The sequence below is a fragment of the Oncorhynchus clarkii genome, chromosome 21 (genome assembly GCF_045791955.1).
Source record: "Oncorhynchus clarkii lewisi isolate Uvic-CL-2024 chromosome 21, UVic_Ocla_1.0, whole genome shotgun sequence".
Taxonomy (NCBI): domain Eukaryota; kingdom Metazoa; phylum Chordata; class Actinopteri; order Salmoniformes; family Salmonidae; genus Oncorhynchus; species Oncorhynchus clarkii.
Genome location: NC_092167.1, coordinates 31090290 through 31112231, shown reverse-complemented (window position 1 = coordinate 31112231; position 21942 = coordinate 31090290). Strand labels below are relative to the sequence as shown.

General features: G+C 43.6%; 1 protein-coding gene across 3 annotated transcripts in view; it reads right to left on the bottom strand.

Annotated features, from left to right (window-relative positions):
• LOC139378894 (rho guanine nucleotide exchange factor 11-like) overlaps positions 1–21363 on the bottom strand; it is a 31243-nt gene extending 9880 nt beyond the window's left edge. For 2 of the 3 annotated variants that reach the window (XM_071121483.1, XM_071121484.1), the window contains exons 1-27: positions 19122–21363; positions 11501–11592; positions 11306–11410; positions 11160–11209; positions 10979–11036; positions 10627–10820; positions 10366–10437; positions 9885–9992; positions 9705–9753; positions 9580–9617; positions 9371–9466; positions 9136–9204; positions 8930–9034; positions 8738–8836; positions 8417–8459; positions 8201–8297; positions 7906–8028; positions 5324–5347; positions 4840–4969; positions 4447–4540; positions 4234–4263; positions 2881–3010; positions 2567–2770; positions 2192–2242; positions 1956–2104; positions 1467–1607; positions 1070–1146 (exon numbers count right to left, since the gene is read on the bottom strand). In XM_071121483.1, the coding sequence (XP_070977584.1) occupies positions 1070–1146; positions 1467–1607; positions 1956–2104; positions 2192–2242; positions 2567–2770; positions 2881–3010; positions 4234–4263; positions 4447–4540; positions 4840–4969; positions 5324–5347; positions 7906–8028; positions 8201–8297; positions 8417–8459; positions 8738–8836; positions 8930–9034; positions 9136–9204; positions 9371–9466; positions 9580–9617; positions 9705–9753; positions 9885–9992; positions 10366–10437; positions 10627–10820; positions 10979–11036; positions 11160–11209; positions 11306–11410; positions 11501–11592; positions 19122–19156 (2463 nt within the window). In that variant the 5' untranslated portion in view covers positions 19157–21363. Of the gene's footprint in view, positions 1–1069; positions 1147–1466; positions 1608–1955; positions 2105–2191; positions 2243–2566; positions 2771–2880; positions 3011–4233; positions 4264–4446; positions 4541–4839; positions 4970–5323; positions 5348–7905; positions 8029–8200; positions 8298–8416; positions 8460–8737; positions 8837–8929; positions 9035–9135; positions 9205–9370; positions 9467–9579; positions 9618–9704; positions 9754–9884; positions 9993–10365; positions 10438–10626; positions 10821–10978; positions 11037–11159; positions 11210–11305; positions 11411–11500; positions 11593–12119; positions 12135–19121 lie in introns of all 3 variants that reach the window. The other variant, XM_071121482.1, reaches the window with a different exon arrangement.
• Positions 21364–21942: the final 579 nt, after the last annotated feature.

Genomic DNA, 21942 nt, shown 5'->3' with positions numbered 1-21942 from the left:
ACAGTATTTGGCTTAACAGTAGCCTAGGCTAAAAGCAACAGTGAAAGAGAAGTCTGATGTTCGTCATCATAGAACTGATTAGGTTAAAAATATATATAAATAAATAAAATTACAGTCGAGTTTTGCATTGATCTATGGCAGGTTTTATGGACCCTCCATTGGTGCGCGCCTGTAGGCTAATCGCTGTTTGAAGTGGGGGGAAATAGCATACCATTGTCAGGGCTGACGGGAGGGCTAAATGCGATATGATAGTAAAAACGCCTTTCCATTTAAAACCCGACCCCATAATTAGGGTTGCAAAGCTACCGGTAATTTACCAAAGTTACCGGCATCTTCTGTGATTTTGCTAATGAATAGAAATGTTGTGTCAAACTATGGTAATTTAAATAATAAATAAATTAAAACACATTCATATATAGTATTCATTTCTTATATCTGTGTCCATATTGTCCATGAGTTTCTAGTAGATGGACCATATGGTTCAAGAGGGGGGAAAAAGACTAATGAAAAAAAGCATCTTATCAAAATGGCATTATCTTCAAACTCCTCCAACTACCGACTTTCTCCACAACTGCCACCAGTTTGTCGCAAAAAAAACATTGACAACAAATACATATTCACATAGTAAAATAAAAAAGGATATTTCATGGTGAAACCCTCATATTAAACACCAACGGTATCCACTAAGTTGGTTTATATTTAGGATAACGATCTACAGCTTTGCCATTCATTTGATTCTATTTTACATGTAATAAGACCACACAGAGGGCCAGAGTTAGACACCGGTGATAATATGAGGTACCCAAAAGGGCCACTAGGGGTCTTGTGTTAAATTACATTTAAAAAACGAAGATACCAAAATGCTTTGTAGTTGACTGGTAAAAGTTGAATGTTTCCAGCAATCCTACCCATAACCTATGAGAAGAATCACTTTGTGTAAGAACTGGATATTCGATTAACACACTCCATCTCACTGACGAAGATTGGGGGGGGGGGGGGGGGGTGTATATATATATATATATATATATAAAAGAGAGCGAGATGGGATGACATGGTTAGTTAAACTCACCCTGGCCAGCATGATGTCGCCGATGCCCTGAACGATGGGAGATTCTCGTCTCTTCTTCATGGCTTCGCACAGACTCGCTGTAACACAACAACAACATTGGAGCAAGGTTGATAAAACACAACATTGGAGCAACATTGACCAAAAAACAATAACTACATTGAATCAACATTGAGCATAAGCATCAATGAGACGGAATGCCACTCAAAGGCAATGCTGCAACATTGCTTCAACATTGCACCAACTAAAACCATTTAAACATATGACATTTACACAGCAAAGCCACTCAAAGGGAGGACCCCTTTTATGCGACGTGACCTTATCAGAACTTCAAATCCACATTGCTTGGATACATATCGGCAGGATGGAGAAACACGCACAGACACACACAGTGACTGACCGTGGAGCTCGTAGACCTGAGGCAGGTTGGGGAAGATGCAGGCCAGCTCTTCAGAGCTCAGAACACACCTCATCTTCTGGAAGAACACCTGATCCAACACCCTGAGTGTACGCAGGTGAGACGCCTCCGTCGTCAGCAACTCTGATAAAGGAAGGGGGGGGGGTAGAAAGACGAGACTAAAAAAGGGGTGTAAATATAACCCTCTCCTCTAATTTCCTTCTGAAATAACAGTCCCATAGAGGCGGGTGTCTGATAGAATCTCTTTGGGCTTTTCGCAGCCATCTTTAGAGAGGACAAGGCTTACGTGTTGTGTATATATATGGGGTGATTTCATGTGTTAACTAATCTGATAGACAGTGGTCTTTAGAGGTTACAGGCTCAGTTATAGATGTATAGCAATGTCACGTGTTACTCTCAGCCTTGCACATTCCTCTGTTTCTAGACAAAGCCTGGTCAATCAGTGTTTAAAAAAAAATATATATGTTTTACCGTAGATGACAGCCTGTCTGTCCACCTCTCGGGGACAGAGAGTAGCCAGGACCTGCGGGGCCACCGTCTCCTGCCAGTTGTGACTGTCCACCACGTCCTCCTCTAGGGCTGGGGCGTCAGGGAGCAAGGCCACTGGGAACTCCACACTCCTACACACAAATACGCACACAGATATTCAATACACTTGCAAGTCCCTCAACAAAGCTTAACACATTATAGTAGTAAGGTTGACTTACTTTCTTCTGGAAGACCGAGGGGTGTACGGAGGGGTGGGGTTCTCGCAGGATCTGAGGAGAACAACACACAGATTTGCCATATATTCAATGCTGCTGCTCAACCAGTCTATAGGAGTGTGGGATTCATAGTTCCAAAGGAGTGTGGGATTCATAGTTCCAAAGGAGTGTGGGATTCATAGTTCCAAAGGAGTGTGGGATTCATAGTTCCAAAGGAGTGTGGGATTCATAGTTCCAAAGGAGTGTGGGATTCATAGTTCCAAAGGAGTGTGGGATTCATAGTTCCAAAGGAGTGTGGGATTCATAGTTCTAAGGGTGTGTGTGTTTGAGCAGTGTGCATGCTCCAGATCTTGGATTGTGTGTGTGTTGTAGTCTCACCGTGCTGAGCTACTGGAGGCAGAGGAGGTGCTGTGGTTTAAGGGTCTCAGGCCCGGCCCTTCACTCTCCTCTCCACAGTCCTCCATGTCCACGTCGCTACGGGACCGAGGGACTGTCTCCGCCCCCGAGGACCCGCCCCGCCGACGCCCCTCCCCCTGCGCCTTCAGAGACTCACTACGAGCCAGACGCATCGACACCGTGGGGCTGAGAGAGGGAGAGACACGAATCAAACACATGCACGGGTTTGAACACACTAAGAATTTTGCACAAGGGTCGAGACACACACACACTCTCTCCCTCCCTCCCTCTGTTACCTGTCCATGCTGTCCTCTCCCAGGCTGCTGGAGGACAGTCTCGGAGGGTCTCCCTCAGCCCCCTCTTCCCCGGGGATCTCTGTGTGGTTCTCAAACTGCTGGATGATGTTCCTCACACTGCCCGGGCGCACTGAGGAGAGGAGACAGGAGACGCACAGAGAACAGGCACATAGAACATCAAAGTATAAAAACGACATACACCGAGTGTACAAAACATTAAGAACACCTTCCTAACAGCCTTAATTGGTCAGTGCATGGACTCTACAAGGTGTCGAAAGCATTCCAAAGGGATGCTGGCCCACGGTGACCCCATTGCCTCCCACAGTTGTGTGAAGTTGGCTGGATGTCCTTTGGGTGGTGGACCTTTCTTGATACACACGGGAAACCCAGCAATGTTATTCACACAAACCGGTGCACCTATTACCATACCCCGTTCAAAGGGGCACTTAAATATTTTGTTTGGCCCAGTCACCCTGCGAATAGGACACACACACACACACAAACACAATCCATCTCTCAATTGTCTTGAGTCTTAAAAATCCTTCTTTAACCCGTCTCCTCTCCTTCATCGACACTGATCAAGGTGGATTTAACAAGCGACATCAATAAGGAATCATTGCTTTTATCTGGGAGGTCTATGTTAGGGAAAGAGCAGGTGTTAATGTTTTGTACACTCGGTGTAACTCGGCAGTTGTCAAAAAGTGCTTTACAGATACCCAGCTTAGACTACAGAGAGCAAGCGATAACAGAAAATGATGTATGAACGCATGACTAAGTCGCTTTGGATAAAAGCGTCTGCTAAATGGCATTTGTTATTATGCAGTGCCTTCAGAAAATATTAAGTATATTATTGAATCGGCTTGAAAATCTGTCAAGACCTGAAAATGGTTGTCTAGCAATGATCAACAAGCAATTTGACAGAGCTTGAAGAAATTTGAAATGAATTTTTAAAAAAAAGGCAAATGTTAACTTACCCAGAAAGACTCACAGCTGTAATCGCTGCCAAAGGTGAGTCTGACACATATTGACTGAGGAGGGGTTGAACACTTATGTAATCAAGATAATTATTATTATTATTATTATTATTTTGTTTTGTTTACAAACGCTATAATTTTTCTTCCACTTTGACAGAGTATTTTTTTGTAGAATGTTGACCCCCCCAAAAATGGCATTGAATCCCATTTTGTAAGCACAACACTTGGAAAAAAGTAAAGGATTGTGAATACTTTGTGAATACTTTCTGGAGGCACTTTATATTAACGCTTTCAAAATGAGCTTAGAAAACACTGAAGAAAAAAATGCAATAAAAAGGAAAGACCTAAAATGATAAATAAAAATACATAAATGATATACCTTCAGTGGGAGACAAGGGGACATGGAAGGCTGGAAAATCAAAGTGAACCAAAACAAAAATAATGAAATCAGAACAATGGAAAAGTATTCGATCAATCATTTTAAATCCTCTACAACAAATCAATAAGACTGAAAACAAAGGATGAGGTCAATGGAATTCAATTATACTGTTAGATGAGAACAAGAAGTGTGTGTGTGTGTATATATATTTACTGGACTGAGAGGTGCTCCTGGGCTTGCCGATATACTTCAGGATGGGGTTTCTCTTCCTGTCCTCTCCATCCTTCTCTTTCTTTGAACTGCTCAGCTGTAGTAAACATAAACAAAAGAACACCAGTGGAAAATTGGATAAACTGGCGTCGAAGCAAAACTCCAACACAACGTTTCATACCCTATAACGATGAACGGTAAGACAGAGGAATTAGACCGAACATGTGAGACCTCTCGGTTGATCATTACCTCAAGGTTTGTAGCTTATGGACTACATGCTCTGCCAATTCAAAATAGCCCGAAAAGCTTTGATGTTTCAATAAATACGACTGATAAGAGAATTACAAATCCATGCGTCGGTGGTAGGACAAGAGTCCTGCCTCCTCCCCTCCTTACCTTCTTGGTCTTGGGAAAGAAGGAGAGCCACTTCTCCTTCTCAGTGCTGAGGCCTGGGAACACCCTGGAGTCCCTCAGCTTTATGCCTGAGTGACGGAGGTACAGCAGCACCGCAGAGGCTAGACGAGAACTGAAGAGGGGAGGGAGAGGGAAGGAAAAAGAGGGGGAGAAGGTAGAAGGGGGAAAGAGAGGAGAGAAGAAAAGGTAGAAGGGGGTAGAGAGAAAAGGAAAGAGATAAAAAGGTAGGGGGAGAAAAAAGGTAGAAGGGTAGTAGGGGGGAGAAAGGGGGAGAAGAAAGATACAAAGAAAGGGGAGGGGAGTAGAGAGAGAGCAAAAGAGAGAGAGAGAGAGAGGGATGGGAAGAGAAGGGAGAGCGAAAAAAAGTGAGAACGACAGAATTGAGTAGAGGCATCTCCATGCCGAACAGAGTAGTATTGAGAGTCAGTCATGCTCCAGCAAACACACGCGCGCCGGCTTTAATTACCTGCTCTCCTCTTCGTGTTTCGAGCTGCAACACACAGGAAAAACAACCATTAGCTTATTCTAAATCGCTTGTCCTTTTGGCCTTCCACACAAAATAAAAATACAAAAAATAGATTTTTAGGAGATCTGGGGATTATTTCCAAAGAGTCTCGGCCCAGTAAAACAAGGTGATCCCACAAAAGAATCCTCCCTGAGAAAAATCAAGGCGACCCGTTGAGCGTCTACCTGCTAGCAGTGAGTCATGTGATAGGAGTGGGCGGGTGTGTTTTAAAGCATCATGTGGCTAGGCAGCCATGGCTAGTCTGCTGAAGCTCCCAGTGATCACACACTGCCCTTTGGTACGGTGCAGTGAGAGGTTGAGCTGGCGGACTCACGGTCATGCGCTCCAATACTGTTTTATTGGCCACCGGGCGGCTACAACTGCTGACTCGTTGCTTGGCAACCGCCGGGTTCAGTGCTCTGATGGTTACAAACAGTGTGTCCCACTGTAGTTGCTGTTGTGCTTTGCTGACATTGAATAATCAAGAAAAAAGGTAAGCGCAACACGCATCATCCTTCGTATTGTTTGAAGTTATCATAGTAGTGACGCAAGAGCACAAAAAAAAAAAAGAGCTTTGAGGACACCTCACCCTGGGTGAACTTGATGGAAGATTTGGGTTTAGATGATGCATAGACACAGCCACCAGAAGCACTGCAACTAAAAATAGCACTGCCACCTCACGACACAGCCACCCGAAGCACTGAAACTAGTAGCACTGCCACCCCACGACACAGCCACCCGAAGCACTGAAACTAGTAGCACTGCCACCGCACAATGGAAAGGCATGATAGATCTACTCGACTTATCACTGACAGGCAGCGTGTGATAGTTCAACCTATCCTCATCATCATCATCATCATCATCATCATCCCAAAAGGTAATATCTGACTTTCATACTCTAGAACAATTGTAACTTTTGATTTCTGGATTTTGTAAAGAGACGAACAGAGACAACCACCCCGTACACTCCTTAATAAATCCACCCCGTAACTGGAGTCGATACACAGCATCAGTGGTGTTACCAAGGGTCTTGATCTCGACACAGCCTTTTAACAAGATTCAGCGAATCATAGTACAAACTTCTAGTAGGAGGAACAGATACTGAGTGATTGGATAAAAGCTATAGAGATATTGTGAGTTGAAGAACATACTCTTTGGGAACCAACCAGGTCAGCCTACGCTAAGGTAATTCACCGCTTGTTGTAATACATGTATGAGGCATTAAGAGTTCAAGTGTTTTGATGATTGTTCATGTTATAGATTAAGGACCAAAAAAGAAACTGTAATAATGTGCACAACTGTGTGAATTGCAAAACATTGAATAAAAAGTATAAACTAGCCCCAAAACCCTAGGGGAGAGAACACCTCTGACACTCCCAATCTAGGGAAACAAGACTAGTTTCTACACTAAAGACAATAACGGTTAGGACAGAATAATCATTTTATTGTAACAGATATCCTCTATATTAATATTCAAGTAGTATTAGGTGACGGACATAAGACTGTAAATCGTAACCAAGGTATAGCTTGCGTGAGTCTAGCTATAAGAGCATACAAAGGGAAAGAGAAAGTGAAACTAGAGGTACTCTGAGTCTGATTGATATTATCTAAGATCCCGAAACAAGCCTGACGGCATCACACAAGGCCAATCTCAGAATCAAAGGGCAGGATACATAACCAGGTCAGTCCGGCGGACCTGTGAGTCACCTGTTAGCCGGGTGGCATGAGAACTTGAGTGAGATGACTTGTATCACTCTCAACGGGGGTACCGTTAACGGTCCTATAGCAAAATCCCCTACCGTGACAGTAGTCATAGTAGTCATATTGCTATTTAAAAAGTGGCCCTGAAAAGCTTGTGGCCCTGAAAAGCTTGTGGCCCTGACATATACTTAATATACAGTGGGGTCTAAAATGATTGACATCCCTGTTTTCAATACCTCCCCGTACAAGGACACTTTTTAGAAAATGTTTCATGAGCTGGAGAACACAATGCGAGGGATCTTCCACCATTCCTTCATACAGAAACCTTCCAGATCTTTGATATCCTTCGTCTGCGCTTATGGACAGCCCTCTTCAATTCAAACCACAGGTCAAACCAAGATCCACCACCATTTTTTTTACAGTAGACTTTAGGTTATTTTCTGCTCGCGCGTTCTCATTTCGACGCCGAACCCATTGCTGGTGTGCGTGGCCAAAGAGCTTCATTTTTATGTCATCTAACCAAAGCACTGGTTCCAATCCAAGTCCACTTACAAGTGTCGGATGACATGAAAATAGAGCTGTTTGGCCACTCACATCAGCGGTGGGTTTGGCTTCGAAATGAGAACGTGTGAGCAGAAAATAACCTCCTTTTGAGCAGACAATAGTAGCAGACTTCTTTTACACAGTCATTTTTGCTCATCTTTATCAAGGGTGGCAATAATGTCAGACCACACTGTATGTATATACTGAATATCCAGTACTTCAAACTCCAACTCACAGTACCTGGCCCTTATAAGATAGACTTTACGTATCATAGAAAATCGGTAGACGTTCCAACTCACAGTATTTCCCAGAGAGCAGTGACCTGTCTGTCCACCACTAGCCTCTCCTTGGCTGGGTCTCCATCCAGCTGCTGCAGGTCTCCCTCTCCAAACAGAGAACCCAGACCCATCATCTGCTTACTCCTGCACACACACACACAACATAGGTTACACAAACACAACATACACGCAATACAAACACAATTAACACACACAGCCATTTTCTGCATTTTACCACAAGCCTCACCTACGGTTTCATATACACACACCCTTCCAAACAACACGGACACACACACACTACTCAACTAGGCAGTACCTGTAATCCTGTATTTGGTCCTGAATGTCAGGCAGCACCTGCTGTTGGAGCTCAGAAAGAGGTCCCCTGATGTCCTCCTGGGCATGGAGTCGACTCTCTGGGACAGGGCAACAACACCAGACAGTAAGACTAACCAAATAACACAACACAGTGCATTCATAGCACAGATTGCTCAAACAGTGTAACAACTGTTGACCTATGTTGAGAATAACTTACCTATATCAGACAGGTATTCTTCTCGTACTCTGATTTTCAACGGCTGCAAAATAAAAAAAAATAAAAAACACATTTAAGGAACCATTACATAACCGAGTTCAAGATTTCTTTACAATCTCTCAAGATGAATCGATGGGCTGAGTGAGTAGCAGGGCGGAACAAGGATCAGCCCCCCCCCCCCCCGATCCATGGTATTTTATTCATTATGATCCAAAAGTCCAAACGGATCCTAAATTAGCACTCCCACTTTGAGATGCTTGATACCTACAGGCCCTGGTCTAACTGAATGAGATTCATTAATTGAACCAATGAGAGACATACAGCATCAGGGTCCAGGAAGTGGGAGCAGATCTGTGGGGCGAGGGCACGGGCGTCTTTAGGGCTGGAGCCCAGATAGACCTCCACCGATAGGTAGAACAGCTGTTGTAAAGACACACACACACACTAGATTAATTCCCATGTAAAAGATATCAAACTACAGTAAATAACAGTATTCAAAGTCAAAGCACTGACCAGCGGGTTGGGATCCAGTAGCTGGCTGAAGAGGTATCTCATGAACACGGTCATGTGGGCCGGTCGCGACTTGAGAAGTTCTATGTCCTGAAATGGGCCGTCCATCTGGGGGGGGGAGAAGGAGATTAACACAGTTAAACATAGCTACGTGAGACGCAGGGTAGTTAGATGAGGTGAGTGATGTTTTCTGATGAGGACCATCTCACCTCATTGAGTGGATAGCTGTCGTCCTCTTCCTCCTCTTCCTCTGGGCCAATGATCTGAGCCTTCCCAGCCTGACAAGAGACACATCATGATGATACGAGGCAAATAGAACTGGCATGTGTTTTTGTGTGTAGGAGACATTGTTCACCTCACCAAAGGGTAGACTACAGGTATCTGCAAGTGTGTGTGTTCTCACGGAATCGGTGTGTGTGCGCAACGCGTGTTGCTTGGTCTCACCGAGTCGGAGAAGGTGTGTGTGTCAGAGCCCTGTCTCCGGTAGAGGGGGGTCCTGAAGGAGGAGGTGGAGGGGGAGGAGTGGGGGCTCTCACAGGCCTGAGGGAGGAGGAGTGAAAAGGACCATATCTCTCTTCCTCAAACTTTCTCTCTCTGGGATTCTCTCTCGCTAATCAGTCTTAAAGAAAAGGATGAGCGCCTTCATTACTTACCTCAAAGTCTCCTTCACTTGAATCCCCGGACAACCGACCTGCAGAAACATCAAGACAGTACATCAATTTTCCTCACACAAAAAAAACCCCACAAGAATCATGGACAAACAAAATCCCATAGAAACCTTCTCCTGCTACTACATAGCTGGTCACAGATTCCAATCGAGTTCCATCCTTGAGAGACAGAGAAACAACAAAGATGTTAAACTGCGGTAATGCCAACGTAATAGATAGTGCCTATTAGGTACTGGCAGGTTTAGATGACTGGTGTTAAGAGTCTGTTGTCATGCACACAGGTATCTCACCAGATCTTGCTGGATTTTAACCCTGACTTGTTGGGCCCGCCGCTTGGCACTTTCAATTCGCTCCTCCAGGGATGGGGAGGGGTTCAGTAACAGTTCCCCCATCAAGTCCTGCGGGATTGGTCAAAGTGACATTATCAGAGGCACTGATTGGTCAGTGATGAGAACCCCCTCCCCAATGATTATTGGTCTGAATAAAGGGCTACTTTCAAACGCAGTGTCCCCTTTCCATTGCATATTCAGTGGGGCACAACATTTTGAGATAGAAATGCAATATATAGAACGGATATGTCTATATTCCAGATGACCGAAAAGTATCCATTCTAAGTGTGTTTGACTGTTTGGAGTAGCAACATTTCCCCAAAGGATTCCGGATCCTGCTTATTACCTACTGATTCCGGGAATCTTCCAACCAAGATTTCTGGAAAACCCGGAAGTTTGGGTAAAGTTACCGGAATTTCGCAACCCTGTACGTAGCCGTTACCTGAAGCTCAGCCTCTCCCTGTTCCAGCATGTTCCTGAGGATCTGAGTGGCGTGTTTCTGTACGTCTAGGTTCTAACACACAAAATGACAGAGGAGGAAGAGAGAAAATGCGGTGTTATTCAACTCATTGTCGTTTGACCCATGTTACGCAACATAGCTTGATCATACGGTCACAGAAATCGTCAGGTTTAGCCTACCAGCCAGTGTCTAAGTATTATGGTGACGGTTAAGGTATGGTACTCAGCGATTGAGGGAACTCGCCTGCAGTGGTTTGGTGATCCTTTGGGAGGGGTTGCTGGTCAGTCCGGGGGAGAGGGGTGGAGGTGGTGGAGGCGGGGCTTCTCCTCCCAGTGACGTCCGCTGATTGGGTAAGAGGTCAGTGGGGAGGGGATGTAGGGGGAGGGCAGCTGCTGAAGGGGGCGGCCCTTGAAGAGTCAGAGCAACATATGTCCCAGCTGGAAGGAAAGAGTAGGCGAGAGCGATAGAGCGTGAAAGAGCAACAGAGAGGACAGGAAGTGACAAGACATATTACTACTCCTGAACACATTTCACAAATGAAGGCATCCTAAGCAGAGGCGTCGCCACCAACGTTATAGTGACCAGTGACACTCACACTTGATGAGCTTCACCACTTCCTGATGAGACATGGACGACACCAGCGAGCCATTGACCTGAGAGAGAGAGATGGAGAGAGGATAAGAAAGAGAGAGGAGCACTCAATCCGCTGAGTGTAGTCTCTGATCACGAAGACATAGATATTGGGTTAGCGGTAAAAGTTTGAAACGAGGAGTAACCTTTATGATTCTGTCTCCCTCGTGGACCCCTGCCTTGACCGCTGCGCCACCTGCATGGAGAGATATGAGTGACATATGACAGACTGTCCAGGAAGCATTAGAGAAGACGTGTAGAAATGTACGTGTTGGTTCTAGACGGTTCTGACCTGGTCGAACATTCTGCACCAGCTTGATCCTCTCGCCACACACAGTGAAGCCGAACCCTAGCTGGTCCTTCTGTACAACCACACATCTCTGAACCAGACCTTGACCTGAGAGAGGGAGAGAGAGGTGGGAGGGGGGAGGTGAGATGGAGTGAAGGAGGGAGGGGAAGATCTATCTGTGCTATAAAACCCATGTACCTGTGCTCTCAGTGGGGAAGTCAGCCAGAGGCTCCCTCTGCTGGCTGCTGGAGGTCTTGCGCTCCGAGTCTCCTATCGTCAGGCTGCTGAGCCTGGAGGGAAAGGCAGGACAAGAGAAACGTGAGACACAAATAGGGTGCTACACGATGGAAGGATTAATCAATCAGGATCACACTTGGATGGCTGGGGAGAAGGAGAGGGAGGGAGGAATTCTGGCAGGTGGTGAAGAAGGAACGAGGAGAGAGTAAAGAGGAGTGTATGGGACACAGCAGCTGCATCTCAAGTCGCCTTTCCCTGGATCCCATCTCCTTGACTCCTTCTCAAGCGTTTTGGAGAAGGTCCAAAATCCTGTGTCGCTCAGACCTTCTTCTCCAACGCATTTTGAAAAGGAGGCGAAGAGAGAGGATGTGAGGTATTGAGGAAAGATGTACTGTAAAAGAGCCAGAGATATAGGCAGAGGAGACCAGGGGTAGTTAGATGGAGAGAGTGCCAGAGGTAGGAGAGATCATGTGGGGGGGGGGGGGGGGGGGGCTGTGGAAAGTGGGCAAGCTGGAATCTGTGCTTAGTTTGCCTTTCAGCATTTCTTACAGCTCAAGTATAAACTGAGCAGAAAACTCACCAAGCAGCAAAAGGGCTGAAAGCGAGAAGCCAGAGAAGAAGAAGGGACCAAGAGAGAAAAGGAAAGGTGGTTAAGAATAAAAGTAGGAGAGTAAAAAGTAGACGAGCACTGACAGAAAAAGTTAAAGAGTACGTAAAGTTTGATGACACCAAGAAAGGAAGCCTGCTGTAGCAGCTTTCTGAACCTCCTCCCCAGGCTGGTAAAACTGTGCTTCAAAGTGGAACTTGAAAGTGGTGTGGGTAAAAAAGACAAATCGGAATCCAAAATTAAAATCATTTGGCGCTGATTTGCTGTTTTTTAAAATCTTTTTATTAACAGTCTATTAGGTCCAAAAATTGTAAAATAGTTAGGTTTTTTTTTTGCTCAGAAAACGTATGGGCCAAATAGAAATCCCCCGCGGGCCAAATTCGGCACACGGGTCACTTGTTGGGGGAACCCTGATCTAAGGGTTATGCTAGATGTTGGACTGAGAGCTCAGCCATAGGCTTTCATTCAAGTTCCATTCTGAGGCGCTGTGAAACCAGACGGTTAGACAGCGAGAGAGCCGGCAGGTGGACGAGATTAGCAGCTTTCCAACTGCAGATCTACATTAACCACCAACAGGGGCTCTTATTAGACAGCCAGCCTACCTGGGCAGATGAGAGTGTTTCTTAATGGCTGCCCCACTGTCACATGACACAGGAAGTGGACACAGAGATAGCAAAAGTGAAAGGAGGAAAAGGGAAAAAAAGAGAGGTACACATGGACAGACAGACATGCATGCAAACACATACAGTATTCAAATACAATAGGAGAGTGAGTCATAAAGGATACACCACATCAAATGTAACCAGTGAATCAAATGTGATACAACTCCTCCATAGTTGAGAATAGCCCTGTACGGAAATGTACGCTCAGGGGATCACAACTTAGTACAACATCCAACATGCGGTAATGCGGGCTGGTAGAAGCAATAGGCTAAAGCTAGTAGATCTTTGAACATAATAGTCACTGACTGCATGTCTAGCAAGAAGACATCAGGAGAATCAATTGTACAGTGGCAAGAATAAGTATGTGAACCAATTGGTCATAAAATTTGATCTGATCTTCATCTAGGTCACAACAATAGACAAACAGTCTGCTTAAACTAATAATACATTTTCATGTCTTGATTGAACACACCGTGTAAACATTCACAGTGGAAGGTGGGAAAAGTATGTGCACCCTTGGATTTAAAAACTGGTTGACCCTCCTTTGGCAGCAATAATTGCAGATCAGACCCGCACAACGGTCAGGAGGATTTTTGGACCATTCGTCTTTACAAAAGTGTTTCAGTTATGCAATATTCTTGGGAAGTCTGATGTGAACTTGTCTTGAGGTCATACCATAGCATCTCAAATCGGGTTGAAGCCATTCTGTTGTTGATTTACTTCTGCGTTTTTTTTTTTTTCAATTTAAAGTTATTACGTTTTCTTGTTTTTCAATCAACCAACAAAACACATTCCACATTCACAGATGTGACAGGCTTGAAAAAAATAAAAAATAAAAAAATAATAATACTTTTGAAAAATAAAAATACAATTAAAATGAATGATAAAGTCAAATAAAAGCATTTATTTTTCTTAATCTATATATTTTCCTTGGTACATATATATATGTACATACATACGCACATATACATACACACACACGTACTCAAAAACGAAATTAAAATAAAAACACACAAAAAAAAATAATAACATATAACACTTGCAGCAGCACTATCAAGGTTCTTATCAGCTATTTCAAGCATTCGCTGAGACGACGGGCCAATAATTCGTTTTTAGGTTTTACAGTACCTTACACAACATGTATCTGCGCATTTCCCTAGTCACCCCGTTCACTCTGTCCAGTTTGAAATATAGTTGAATAGTGGAGACCAGAGTCTATCAAACTTGGGCTGTCTCTTGTGGAGGTCATAAGTGAGCTTTTCAAGAGGAAGAAAGTCAACAATCTGGTCAATCCACATTTTAAATGTAGGAGGGGTATTAGAGGCCCACAATAGAAGAATACATTTCTTAGCAAAGTATGTAATAGTCATAAGCAAATTTTCTCTGTCAGGATCAAGAACAAAGTCCTGCTGGGCATTAAGAAGATAGATACACGGGGTCATATCAAACTCCCTACAGCTCCAAAATACATGCATATAGGTTCCGCTTTCAGAGGTACATCTTTTACAGTTAGGAGACATATCTGTTTTCATTCTATGGAGTCTCAAAGGAGTATAATAAAATGTGTACAAAAATTTGTAATTAGATTCTTTCATTTTTACACTGGTAGAGGAGCAGTATACCCTGTCGCAAACCTCCGCCCATAACTCATCACTGATAGTCAGACCAAGGTCCTTTTCCCAGATAATTTTCAAAGGAGTAAAGGAGGAGCTTCCTTTCTCAGAAAGGAGTCTATAGATGTAAGATATTTTGCCTTTAATGGATTGTGCTGTGACAAGAAGGGTTTCAACTTCATTCAACTGAGTTCTAAACCTCCTCTTGGAGGTAAATGAGGAAATTACATGTCTAATTTGAAGATATTTAAAAAAATGGGATCTTGGCACATCGAATTCACTGCAGAGCTCTTGAAAGGATTTCAGTGTAGTGGTTTTCTGATGAAATAGGTCTGAAAAGGTCCTGATTCCTAGAGTATGCCAAAGATTAAAGTTGGCATCCCTCAGGGCTTTTGGCAAGTCTGGGTTGCCTACTATAGGTGAGTGAGAACATATTTGGGAGGAAATGCCCAGGTATTTCTTACAGTCCCTCCACGCTAGTAGGGTGCTGTAAATCGCAAAGGTTTTGGCTATGTTGCCCACTTCACTAAAGTTATTAATGAATATAATTGAGCTTAGGGGCAATGAACCACAGGATTGGGCTTCTATCTGAATCCACGTTGACTCTTGTCTGTTTGTGATCCATGTTAGCATGTTGCGGATTTGGGCAGACCAGTAGTACAGTTGAAGGGAGGGAAGGGCAAGACCACCTTTAGATTCCGGTTTTGATAAAGTGGAAAACTTGATCCTAGGTTTTTTATTGCCCCATATAAATTTGGTGATGCTTTGGTTAGTTGTTTTGAAGAAGGAAACTGGGAGAAAGCATGGGAGCATCTGAAATAAGTAGTTTAGTCTAGGGAGGACGTTCATACGGATTACATTAATTCTTCCTACTAAGCTAATTGGGAGGGAGATCCAGGTTTGGAGATCGTTCTTGATTCGATCCAGGAGTGGAAGATAATTTTCCTTAAAAAGGCTATTCAGATCTGGTGTTATGAAGATCCCGAGGTATTAAAACCCGTGTGTTTTCCATTGGAAAGGACAAAGTGTCTTCATAGAGCTGGTGAGTGTAATATTGAGAGGGCAGACAGTGGATTTGTTAAAATTGATCTTGTAACCTGAAAACTTGCCATACTGAGCAATTGTGTCTAAAATGAGAGGGAGTGATTTCTCAGGGTTGGATATGTAGAGCAAGACATCATCCGCGTAAAGCGAAATCTTGTGCTGCAGGCCACCTGCAGAAACACCCATAATACTTGGATTGCTCCTTATCAGCTCTGCCAGAGGCTCCGCCCCCAACAAGTAGAGCAGGGGGGACAGCGAGCACCCTTGTCTTGTGCCCCGTTCCAGAGGGAATCTGTCCGAGTTCAGTCCATTAGTAGTCACCATGGCATTTGGATGAGAGTATAGTGATTTGATCCATTTAATAAAATTTGGGCCCATATTGAACTTTTCTAAGACTGAAAACAGAAAGCTCCACTCCATCCTGTCAAACGCCTTCTCAGCATCCAGTGAAGCCAGCAGGACAGGGGTCTTTTGTGCGTTTACTTGATCAATAATATCAAAAAGACGGCGAATGTTATCAGAAGAGTATCTGTCTCTAATAAATCCAGTTTGGTCCGCTTTTATTATTTTGGGAAGAAGAGTGTTTAGTCTCTTGGCGAGCAATTTGGTAATTATTTTATAGTCGAAATCCAACAAGCTTATGGGCCGGAAGGACGAGCAGGATAGGGGGTCCTTGTCCTTTTTTAGCAACACTGTAATGCGAGCTGTGTGCATTGAGTCTGGGAGAACTCCGTTTTTGCAAAAATCCTCCAGCATTGGCATGAAGATAGGGCTGAGCTGGGGCCAAAAAGCTTTGTAGAACTCTCTGGGGAATCCATCTGGGCCTGGGGACTTATTAGGTGGCATGGAGGTAATTGCCTCCAGGATCTCCTCAGGAGTGAAGGGGGAGTTGAGATCTTCCTGGTCGGTCTCTGATAGTTTAGGTAGCGAGATTCCCTCTAGGAAAGAGTGGAGTTCTGCCTCTGTGTGTTTTCTCTCAGAGGTATATAGTTTGCAGTAAAAATCATGAAAAGTTAAATTGATCTTTTTTGGGTCATATGTGACCTCGTCCTCTGCTGTTCGGATAGCCATGATTGTACGCTCTGACTGCTCCTTTTTTAATTGGTAAGCAAGCAATCTACTGGGCCTATTGCTATACTCATGGTATTTCTGTTTAGTAAAGAAAACTTCTTTTTTTTTATCTCCCGAGTGTAGTCCAAATTCAGTTTGGCTTTGGCTGCTTTAAGATGACTCCAGGAGGTGCTGTCTAGGGATTGTTTATGTATTTTTTCACAGCATTCCAGCTCCCTCTCAAGATCTAGCCTGTGTGCTTCCATTGCTTTTTTCTTAGAGGAAGCATATGCAATTAGATTACCTCTTAGTGTGGCTTTAGCAGCGTCCCACATTGTGGCCGGAGAAACAGGAGAGTCTTTATTGTCTTGTGTGTAGATGTCTATCCATGTAGTTACCAATGTATGGAACTCGTCATTTAATAGCATGGAGGTGTTGAATTTCCAGCTCTTTGTCCTCGGGATGTTTTTGCAGAGGTCAAAGCGGAGGTGGACAAAGGCGTGATCTGAAAGTGCTATGGGTCCGATTGTACATGTGGCTGAATTTATGAAACGCTTTGGGATAAAAATGTAATCTATACGGGAGTAGGTGTTATGGACATTAGAGTAGTATGTATAGTCCATAGATGAGCTATTATTCTCTCTCCAGATATCTATCAGTCCCATCTCTTTAGTAAGAGAGTTCAACATCTTTGCAGATCTAGGATTTGTGGTGGGGACTTGAGATGATTTGTCTAGGGTTGGGTTAAGGGTACAATTAAAATCTCCGGCCACCACGCCAAAGGAGACACAATGCTCATTGAACAGGGTTATAATTTTTGACATGAAGGCAGGAGTATCTGTGTTAGGGGCGTATATGTTTAATATAGTAATTGGTTGACCATATAGTGACCCAGTTATCAAAATAAATCTCCCCTCCGGATCAGATATGTTTTTGTCAATTATGAATGGAACATTTTTATGGATAAGTATGGCTGTGCCTCTACTGTTTGATTTTAAAGATGAGAAATACACCTGTCCCACCCAAGCTTTGCGGAGTTTGGCATGTTCAGCATCACAGAGGTGTGTCTCTTGTAATAGCGCAATGTCTGCTTTTTCCTTTTTTAGAGCACATAGTATCTTTTTTCGTTTTATTGCATGCCCTAGACCATGGCAGTTCCATGTCAATAGATTTAAGGTACTAGTCATCGTCATCGAGCAGTAATCGAACTTTAGTGCAAGTCATCGCTGGGTAAAAGTGGATAGTAATTACAGCTGCGTTCACATAAAAGGAAAATAAATGGTGTACATAAAATAATAATCTCTGAACACCCCAGCCGAGTTCCCAAACAACTCGACTACTTCTGTGTTTTGAGTCGTTGTCTGTTGCATCACCCAGCTTCTGTTGAGCATCAATTGGCAGACAGATAGGCTAACATTCTCCTGCAAATGTCTTGATAAACTTCAGAGTTCATTTTTCCGTCGATGATAGCAGGCTGTCCAGGCCCTCCATGACGCTCCCTTCACCATACTTTACAGTTGGGATGAGGTTGATGTTGGTGTGCTGTGCCTTTTTTTCTCTGCACATAGTTTGTGTGTTCCTTCCAAAACAACTCATCTGTAGTTCCATCTGTCCACAGAATAATTTGCCAGTAGCGCTGTGGAACATCCAGGTGCTCTTTTGCAAACTTCAGACATGCAGCAGTGACTGGAGAGCAGTGACTTCTACTGTAGTGTCCTCCCACGAACATCATTGTTGTTTAGTGTTTTACGTATCGTAGACTTGTCAGAGATGGTAGCATGTTCCAGAGATTTCTGTAAGTCTTTAGTGTCAGCTGACACTCCAGGATTCTTCTTAACCTCATTGACCATTCTGCGCTGTGCTCTTGCAGTCATCTTTGCAGGACGGCCACTCCTAAAGAGAGTAGCAACACTGCTGAACTTTCTCCATTTGTTGGCAATTTGTCTTACCGTGGACTGATGCACATCAAGGCTTTTAGAGATACTTTTGTAACCCTTTCCAGCTTCATGCAAGTCAACAAATCTTAATCTTAGGTCTACTGAGATCACTTTTGTTCGAGGCATGGTTCACATCAGGCAATGCTTCTTGTGAATAGCCAACTCTCATTTTGTGAGTGTTTACAGGGCAAGGCAGCTCTAACCAACATCTCCAATCTCGTCGCATTGATTGGACTCCAGGTTAGCTGACTCCTGACTCCAATTAACTTTTGGAGAAGTCATTAGCCTAAGGGTTCACATACTTTTTACAACCTACACTGTGAATGTTTAAATTATGTATTCAATATAGACAAGAAAAATAAACTAATAACACACAAATTATTGTAAGCGCACTGTTTGTCTATTGTTGTGACTTCAATGAAGATCAGATCAAATTTGATGACCAATTTATGCAAGGGTTCACATACTTTTCTTGACACTGTACTTCCTTGATTACTTACATCCTCCCCACTCGTCTCCTTCTCAAAGCGCATTGGAGCTCCCTCCCCTCTGATCTTCTCATCCAATTGCGTTTTGAGAAAGAGACAAGGAGAGAGGGCCAGAGAAAACAAGGAAATAAAACAGATTGACCCATCTGTCAGTAGCACCATCATCAGCAGTCAGTCCTACCTGTCCAGTGTTGAGGTGGGGGGGCGGAGACTCATGGCTGCAGACGGCTCGAGCGTGTCCGTGTCCTCTCCTCCAGTCCAATGATGTCACAGCAGGGTGACCATCTCCTTTTTTCTTCAAGTTTCTTTGTAGAGTTCCACAGTGCTGCTGCTGTCTGCCAGCTATGTCCAAAAGTTACAACTCCTCACGTCAGCTAGTGGGGAGCTTATTCTTTTCAGAGAGCGCTCGGTGCATATTCCTCATTTTGTCATAGGCAATCTTCAAGTATCTTACAGTAGACCGTTGAAACAGCCCTTCCGGCGAATTGAAACAGTGTTAGAACAATCTAGCGTGACAGGAAAAGTCAAGAAATAGTTGGTGGGGGACTTTAAATTGTGTGCTATCTCAAAGCAAAATACATGAAATTCAGGCACCACTGACTGTGCAATATCTACAGTGTTATTTTCATTTAGTCTTAAGACAAAGTGTAACTACGTAGCAATACCAACAACAAGCAAATCAATACAAAAGTAAAGAGTATCTTTTTTTAAAGGCCTGTTGTGTTTCCAGTCCTACCAGGAAGTGATAGCTTGCACAATAACGTTGTCATCAAATGTCTTAGTGACAGAGTAATAATGCCTGTTTGTCAACAGCTCCTGTCCTATTGTATTTGTTTTCTGAGATAATAGCTAGTAAACATTCGAATTAATTACAATGCATATGCATTTCCACTAGTATCCCAACATTAGCTTAAACTCATTAAAATCTAAGTAATATGAGTATATATAAAGATTTCCTCCAGCTTATTATGTTGATACTTCCAATCCAAGTAAAGTCAGCTAGACAACTGTACTGGCATTATCCTCAGTAAATTGGTTTCCATCCCTTGCGAGCTAAATTTAGTTACAGAGTCCTTGAGGCTAGTTTACTGGTGTGGCTCTTGGAAGAACAGTACATGATCTCCGTGCACGTGATGATGTTCGACTAGACGTCCCTTTATCTGTGTTAAAACTTGGCCAATGTTCGATGTGGTGCTGTGAACTGTTCTAAAATGCGAGTTCGTGCAACATTTAAAATGCACAAAAAGTATCTTCGAATGGCATGCATTGGTGCAGCATGATTACCTAAGTGTTCCCAAATTGACTAAGAGGTGGATATCCGCTGTAAACAGGATGCCTTCTGACCTGACTGGACTTTCCACTGCAACACTAACTCGTAGCTGTACACTGGAGCCTGTTTAACGCTACAATATCTAGTAATGCAAAGCGAACTACGATGTAAGGGCTAGCTCCCTAACAAGCTAGCTAACGTTGACTGGTCAGTGAACGTTGCAAGTAAATGCCCCCGATAAACTTTCCCAAAATTGAAAGAACAATTATATCCACGACAAGCGACTAGTTGGCTGATGTTATTGATATCCAGCATTACATAACGTTAAGAACCGCGCTATGTTAGCTGGGTAGATAGCTTGCCCTTTACATCAAGTTGGCTAGCTTGCTAACTAGTTAACGTTAGCCATAACGATGGCTATTATTGCTATATAGCTAACTAAATATTGTTTTGATGCAAATTAAACACTTGCTTTTGCCAACAAATGGGGTCTCTTTCTGCAACACTCACTGTTGTAGAGAATATTTTGTTGTGATAAGCAAATAATGGCTGACAGGCTACTAACAAGCTAATTCCGATAGAGGCCAAAAGCCATCCGCGACATCACGTGAAAACTGTGATTGGACACAAGAGCGTTCTCATCGGCTATGACGCCGACGCGACAGGGAGCAATGGCGAGCAGCAATGGAGAACTAGCTAAACTAGTCTGCCACTCGAATGCATTGGCTAGATAGCATCTGAAATGCAGACAGAGGCCAGTTACCCCTCTGGAATGTAAAGATATATCCAGTATCCTATTACTTGTACAATCAACTTGGATGTCTTGCTCTCAAAATACAGTCCATTCGATTCGGCTTAGCTTTATAGGTAGATGCAGGCGACGTCTCTCCTTCCCAAACAACTCGCTTTCATGTGATCAAACTGCTGAATTCCATAGGGTGAGATTCCATTGTCCCATACTCCCTCGCATTCCTCGATTAATCCACATTTCTGATTGCATGAATATGTTCATGTATTTAGCTGTAGCCTTCAGGCCGATGATCCATATTATGTTGTTTTCCACCCACCTAAATCCAGTAGCAAGTCCTTCTCTCCCATAAAGTGGTGGTTGTGTATGGAAATCACACCATTTCCAAAGAGCAAGACAAACAAAAGAGACGCCACCAACTGGTCGGATTCCAGTATTGCAGCAGTCCATACACAAATCCCCAGAATTACCAATTGTGTGTGATTGTGGCTAGCAATTAGGGGCGTTCCTGCATGTAGGTATTCCAGCATCTGCATGAATAGAATATGTATAATTAGTTCAGTGGCGAACCTTCATGTTTTTGTGTATATTACTTTGGCATTAATACGTGTCACATATTAGTTTTTAAAAGAAGTTGAGTAAATTAAGCCGGATACAAATATGGTCACTTTTTTGCTTTCTTGAGTAAAGCAGGTGTTTCAGCCTAGCTCAGTGCTTTCTGGGGTGCTGGGGCAGCCAGCGGAAAAACAGAGCGTAGGGGTTGGTAATATAATCTAGTTGTACCGTGATTGGCTCAGTGTTCTATCAGTCATTGGGACACTACATCACCGCAAAATTTACAGGGAGAGCTCAAAAAATCAAGTGCTGCTATCAGCAGTGGTGGAAAAAGTACCCAATACATACTTCAGCAAAAGTAAAGATATCTTAATGTGCCACCAGAGACTCTGGGTTCGCGCCCAGGCTCTGTCGCAACCGGCCGCGATC